The sequence below is a fragment of the Carlito syrichta genome, unplaced genomic scaffold (assembly GCF_000164805.1).
Source record: "Carlito syrichta isolate Samal-C Ts95f unplaced genomic scaffold, Tarsius_syrichta-2.0.1 Scaffold296660, whole genome shotgun sequence".
NCBI lineage: Eukaryota > Metazoa > Chordata > Mammalia > Primates > Tarsiidae > Carlito > Carlito syrichta.
Genome location: NW_007240756.1, coordinates 48585 through 55645, shown reverse-complemented (window position 1 = coordinate 55645; position 7061 = coordinate 48585). Strand labels below are relative to the sequence as shown.

Here is a 7061-nt window from a genome sequence, read left to right as displayed (position 1 = left end):
AAAGAATAGATAAACATAAAATTGTAACTTTATTAAAGTAGTGAAGCAAATGCTATTCACAAGGAACTGTTAATGAAAAAATAATCAAACAGTCTTAAAGGTGATAAAGGGCATGTTTTCTAAGGAATGTATCATTTCACTAAGATGTCTATACTTAATGTAGTTTTCATCCCAGAGAAAGATGTCATTTATATGGATTCTGGCCAATCTTTTATTTCATTCATGTTTCTACTTTTTCTTTTTTGCCAGGTTTATTGATTAGACAAAAACTACACATTTAAGATATATAACATGATGCTCTGATACACATATACATTGTAAAAATAATTACCACAATCAAGCTAATTAACATATCACTTCACATAGTTACTTTTTTGCAACAAGAGCACTGAACATCTACTCAGAAAATTTCAAGTATATAATATATATTAACTATTGTCACTATGCTGTACATAAGATCTTAATCCATAAGGCCATCTGGGTCTGATGATTTGTTTGTCATTAGTTATGCTGGTGGTGCAATTAATTACACATCTTTTTTATTTCTAGCCTGAAGTCTTTAAGAATCTACCAATTATTAATACAGATCCCCAGAGACACAAGACAGCAGAGGCTGAATCATCAAAGCTGAGTTTCTCTGAAATCTCTTGCTAAGAATGGCTTTAGATCTCAGAAAATCACTTCAGTGTGAACCATCAGGGAAGAATCTTGGATCAGAAAATCTATGGTTTAAACCAAGCCAGGAACTTGCTGCTCAGAAGGGAGAAGGAATTCCTGCATACTCAAGCACTCAGTTCAACTCATTTCAAGACAGCAATAACTCACGTGCAAGGCAGGAATTGCAAAGACTTTATGGTTTTTTTCACTCATGGCTGCAACCAGAAAAGCACAGCAAGGATGAAATTATTTCTCAGTTGGTCGTAGAGCAGTTTATGATTAGTGGACAGTGCAATGACAGGGCCATTGTGAAAGAGACATGGAAATCAAGTGGAGGAAACTTGGAGAAATTCATGGAAGACCTGACTGATGATTGCTTGAAGCCACCTGTCTTAGTAAGTAGACAGTTCTGACTTCTGGGGCAAGGGACAGAGGGGAGTGAGGAATAAGTATAATCAGTTGGAGTTGCCTGGAAGTAGAGGAAGAAGTTATTGTAGGTCCAATCATTAGTCAGATTACAGTCTCCCACCTTTAAATGAAGTGTCTTTAAATAGATACACACATACATGAAGTGTCTTTAAGTAGATGCACACATAAAACAAGGTTATGTATTGATCAGTTGACAAAAATATTTTGACTAGAAGCTCACAGGAAACTAACCCTGTATTTTCCCTAGGAGAAATGATTCAGTATTTGCAAATTCAGCATCCATAGTGACTTTATAGAACATAAAAATAGCTTGTGAATAATAAGAATAACACGATCAGAGATAAGGGCAGGACAAAAACATGTGGTAGCTCATAATAGATAGAGTTTGTGAAAGCCTGTTGAGGGCTGGTTTTCCAAAAGGGCTTCTATCACACAACAGATTTGAATACAACAATGATCTGCCTATGTTTACAGGTCCATGTCTACATGCAGGGACAGGAAGCTCTCTTTTCTGAGCATATGCCCTTAAGAGAAGTCATTGTTCATCTCACAAACCAGATGTCAAGAGGAACCTCAAGAGGAGAGAATATGGGGTCACCCTCTGAGATACCACAAGATACTCCCTTGGAAACAGGACAAGGTAAGTCAAGTGAATCTGCACACCAGAGAGATGTTCTATGTGGACTCTTTCTTGAATACCACTTCACTGAGTGATTTATTTACTTTCACAGAACATGAAGATAAAGATGACCACAACATTTCATTGAAAACTACTTGGATAAATAACAGCATTTCTAGGCAAGGCAATCAAATACCTGCCTTACTCATTATCCAGGAAGAGAATGTTCATAGGTCTGAAGAGAGAGGTTTTTCTTGTGAAAACCCACACAGCTCCAAAAAAATAGGGCTAAGTGCTTCCAGATCCCAGGAGGGGTCCTTGAAGGGACCCTCTTACCAAAAAGTCCCCACAAAGGTAGGACTGGGGTTTCCCTCCAGGCCAGGTCAGTCCTCCCCTGACCCTGTACCTACCCACCAGAGCAATGAGGGAAACTCCACAGGTGGGGTACACCAAAAGAGATCCCATGGAGCCCCAAAATTATACAAATGTGAGGAATGCCCTAAGATCTTTAGGTATCGCTGTCACTTATTAGCCCACCAACGAAGACACAGGAATGAGAGGCCATTTGTTTGTGCTGGGTGTCACAAAGGCTTCTTCCAGGCATCAGACCTGAATATGCATCAGATAATTCACACAAGACAGAAACCTTTCAGATGCAGCGTGTGTGAAAAGTCCTTCAGCCACAAAACCAACCTGCGGGCTCATGAGAGAATCCACACAGGAGAGAAGCCATATATGTGCCCTGTTTGCGAGAGAAGCTACCGCCAGTCATCCACATTCCACCGTCATATGAGGACTCATGAGAAAATTACGCTGAGAAGTATCCCCTTCACACCAGAAACTTCCTAAGCTATTGACTGACATAGTGTGTATAAATATATGCACATGAGTATGTATATTTTCATAGTGCTTATCTACTTAGAACATAAGAAATGAGAGGCCATTTATTTCCTGATTGTGCTTTCCATTTCCCGTCTTGCTCCACTACAATGTAAGGCTGAGGAAGGCATGGGATTTGTCCGTTTTGTTTACTAAAAATTTAAGTGCTTAGAAAAGTGGCTGGCACATTTCCAATAACCAATAAATATCTGTTGAATAAGTGAATGAATCCATAATGTTGACGTTTATTCTTTAAAATCCAGGGAAGCACCCACATTAGAAGACAGTGAATTCCAACCTTGAGGATGCACACACACCCTCACCGTGCCTGTGCTCCAGTGAGGCTTTTCCTGTCTACTTGCCTCACACCATATCCTTTAACTCTGATGCAGCCACACAAACCTCTTTTTCTTTTTCTTTTTTTTTTTTTAGTCAGTGTCACCCAGCCTGGAAGGCAGTGGCACTTACGACCACTGCAGTCTTGACCTGCTGGGCTCAGGTGATCCTTCTGCCTCAGCCTTCCAAGTAGCTGGAAATACAAGTGTGCCACACCACATCCAGTTAATTTTTTATTTATTGTAGAGACAAGGTCTTGCCATGTTGCCCAGGCTGGTCTTGAACCCGTGGGCTCAGGCAATCCTCTTGCCTCCACCTACCAAAGTGCTGAAATTACAGGCCATCACACCTGGCCAAGCCACACACATCTTAATGTGGGGAGCACAGGTGGAAATCTGTGAGCAGACTCTCTTCCAGGTGATGATGAAAGGAAATTGTTATATATAAATGGTATTGTGACATTTTTAAATTCACTAGAAATATTAATAGCTAAGCTTGAGCTGAATGTGACTGATGACTCAAAATTGCAGATTGCATTCTATTGACAAATAGTTACCAGGAAAGTCAAACATTTCTCTTTAATTTCTTCCAAAGATGACTGGTAAAGTGGAGAGGGGAACTTATTTCTGATTTATAGGGCCTAAGTGTAATACGGTTAAATGTTAAGTCTCCACTGCAAAGTGAAAATGGGTCATATTACATGTATGTTTTTCAATCAGCACGAGTCAGGACCTCCTTTGTGAATATTCATAGCTCTTCCTGTAACTTGTTGAATATGCCAATGTAGCCAATCTGTTCAAATAAAGCATAACCCCCTCCCCTTGGACATGCCTGTCTCGGGTCTTTGCCAAAGGCTTGCTTTCCAATTTGCAGGATGGCCACGTTGCAGGCTGTAATCCTTTACAAGAAAGAAAGGCTCCTTTTCCAAATTTATAAATTTTTTTTAAGTTAATAATTCTTGAACACGCTTCTTGGTACACATGAGGGAAATTATTTTGGGTAACAATCTCTACAAGGCAGGGGCAAACTTTCTCAAAGTGTTTTTTCACTCCATCGCCCAGGCTGGAGTGCAGTGGCGCACTCACGGCCAGCCCAGCCTCGACCTGCTAGGCTCCAGCGATCCTTCCGCCTCAGTTTTCCAAGTAGCCAGAACTACAGGGAGTGCTACCATGCCCGGCTAATTTTCTATTTGATTTATTGTAGAGACGAGGTCTTGCCAAGTTACCAGAGCTGATCTTGAACCCACGGCCTTAGGCAATCCACTCGCCTCAGCCTCCCACAATGCTGGGATGACAGGCTGAGCCACTGAGCCCAGCCTGTTTTGTTTGTTTTTTAATCCATCACAGCACCATAGCAATATAAAATATCCTAAGTGTTCATGTCTTCTTCAGCACGTGGTATTTGCCTTTGCTGTTGCCTGTGCCTGGAGCCCTCTCCTCAAATCTCTACAGAGCCTCCAAACAAACTCCTATTTTGGAGACTCTGCATTACTATAATCCACCATCTGGAAAGATTGAACCCAAGATGTCCACAAAAGCCAACATCTTTATCTCCTTCATGTCCCTAAAGTGATACTCTCAGAGACACCTTCCCAGAGAAACCTGTCGTAAATCATAACCACGTTTCCTGTTTTCAAATAATCTCCAAAATCAAATATCAGACTCTCCCAGATTTAGAAGAGGTGAATTCTTCCAAACAGTCAATGAAATAATAAATCGAACATTTTTCAAAATCTCACAGATAATAGAAAATACCAATTAATTCTATGAGCCTAGTATAACTTTGTTATACAAGCTTTAAAAAATGAGAGATTAAACTTAATCACCAAACCCACTCATGAATGTGGATGCAAAAGTCTTCTTTACTAATAAAATTAGCAACTAATAAAGATGTCATATATCTTGAGTTAATCTCAGGGATGCAAGGATGGTTTTTCATTTGAAAATATATTAATGTAATTTACCACAGTATTGGATTACAAGAGATAATATCTTAAAGGTAGAAAAACTAGCTGGGTGTAATGGTGTGCACCTGTGGTCCCAGCTACTCAGGAGGCTGAGGAGGGAGAATAACTTGAGCTCAGGAGTTCAAGGCTGCAGTGAGCTGTGATCATGCTACTGCACTCCGAGCCTGGGCAACAAAGTGAGACTTTGACTTGAAAAAAGAAAAAGACAACTTGTGAATGAGTTTAATCAAGTAAATGAAAGTGTCACTACATCTTATTTAAAGGAAATTATAAAAGCTAAAGTAAATTTTTTTCTTACTATTTTAACTTAAAGCCAGGCTCAGTGGCTCAGCCTGTAATCCTGCGCCTTTGGGAGGCTGAGGTGAGTGGATTGCCTGAGCCCGCGGGTTCGAGACCTGCCTGGGCAACTTGGTGAGACCTCATCTCTACAATAAATCAAAAATTAGCTGGGCGTGGTAGTGCGCACCTGTAGTTCCAGCTACTTGGAAGGCTGAGGCGGAAGGATCGCCGGAGCCCAGCAGTTCGAGGCTGCGGTGGCCGGGAGTGTGCCACTGCACTCCAGTCTGGGTGACAGAGTGAGACTCCAACTCAAAAAAAAGAAAAAAAATTTTTCACTTAATTGTTATACTTTAAAGCCATTGAATATTAATTTTTTGTTTGTTTTTTGAGTCACAGTCTCTATTGCCCAGGCTGGAGTGCAGTGGCATAATCATGGCAGCCTCCAATGACTAGGCTCAAGAGATCCTTCTGCCTCAGCCTTCCAAGTAGCTAGAACCATAGGCATGTGCCACCATGCCCGACTAATTTTTTGATTTATTGTAGAGCCGAGGTCTTGCCAAGTTTTCCAGGCTGGTCTCACACCCCTGAGCTCAGGCATGAGCCACCACACCCAGCTTTGAATATTAATTAATTCTTTCATGTTGAGGGGTGTATGATAACTCATTTTATTACATTTGAAGCTTTTCTGTAAACATACATTTATTCCAAAATCAAAAGCTTTTTTTAAAATAAGGTAATCAACAAACAGAAACCCAAATAAAAAGCACAATTCCATACACAATAGCCACCAAAAAAATGAAATACCTTGGCATCTTCCTAACCAGAGACATGAAAGACCTTTACAATGAAAACTACAAAACACTGCTCAAAGAAATCAAAGATGATGCAAACAAGTGGGAAAATATCCCAAGCTCATGGATTGGAAGAATCAACATTGTGAAGATGTCCATCCTACCTAAGGCAATCTATGGATTCAATGCAATACCCATCAAATTACCAGCAACATTCTTCTCAGACCTAGAAAAAACAACACAGGAATTCAAATGGAAACACAAACAACCAAGAATAGCCAGAACAATCCTCAGCAAAAAAAAACAAAACAGGTAGTATCACATTACCAGACTTCAAACTTTACTATAAAGCTACAATCATCAAAACAGCTTGGTATTGGTATAGGAACAGGCATATAGATCAATGGAATAGAATTGAGATTCCAGAAGCAAAACCTCAATATCTCACCCAACTCATCGTCGACAAAGCCTCCACCACCTATCACTGGGGAGAGAAGAACCTATTCAGTAAATGGTGCTGGGAAAACTGGCTGACCACATGCAGAAGATTGAAACAGGACCCCTTTCTATCCCCATACACAAAAATTAACTCCAAATGGATCAGAGACCTAAATATAAAACCTCAAACCATAAGAACCTTAGAAAATGAAGGACATACCCTCATGGAAATTGGAACTGGCATCCAATTCCTGAACAAAACCAGAAAACCCATAGGCCATAAGAGATAAGATAGACAAGTGGGACCTCATTAAACTAACAAGCTTCTGCAAAGCCAAAAAACCATCAAGAGAGCAGGGAGACAGGCTACAGACTGGGAAAAAGTATTTGCCAACTCCAGGTCTGACAAAGGCTTAACATCTTGGATCTACAAGGAACTCAAATGTGCTGAAAAGAAAAAAACAAGCAACCCCATTATAAAATGGGCAAAAGATATGAACAGACACTTCTCAAAGGAAGACATCCGAGCAGCCAACAGACACATGAAGAAATGTTCAACCTCACTAATCATCAGGGAGATGCAAATCAAAACCACACTGAGATACCACCTAACTCCAGTCAGAATGGCAATTACCAATAACTCAAAAAATAACAGTTGCTGGAGAGG

The 7061-nt window shown here is 40.3% G+C and overlaps 1 protein-coding gene across 1 annotated transcript; it reads left to right on the top strand.

Annotated features, from left to right (window-relative positions):
- The first annotated feature begins 656 nt into the window (after positions 1-656).
- On the top strand, positions 657-2554 carry ZSCAN4 (zinc finger and SCAN domain containing 4). The gene is made up of 3 exons (XM_008054582.1): positions 657-1052; positions 1561-1726; positions 1818-2554. Exons 1-3 carry the CDS (start codon positions 657-659, stop codon positions 2552-2554), a joined length of 1299 nt encoding a protein of 432 aa, XP_008052773.1.
- Positions 2555-7061: the final 4507 nt, after the last annotated feature.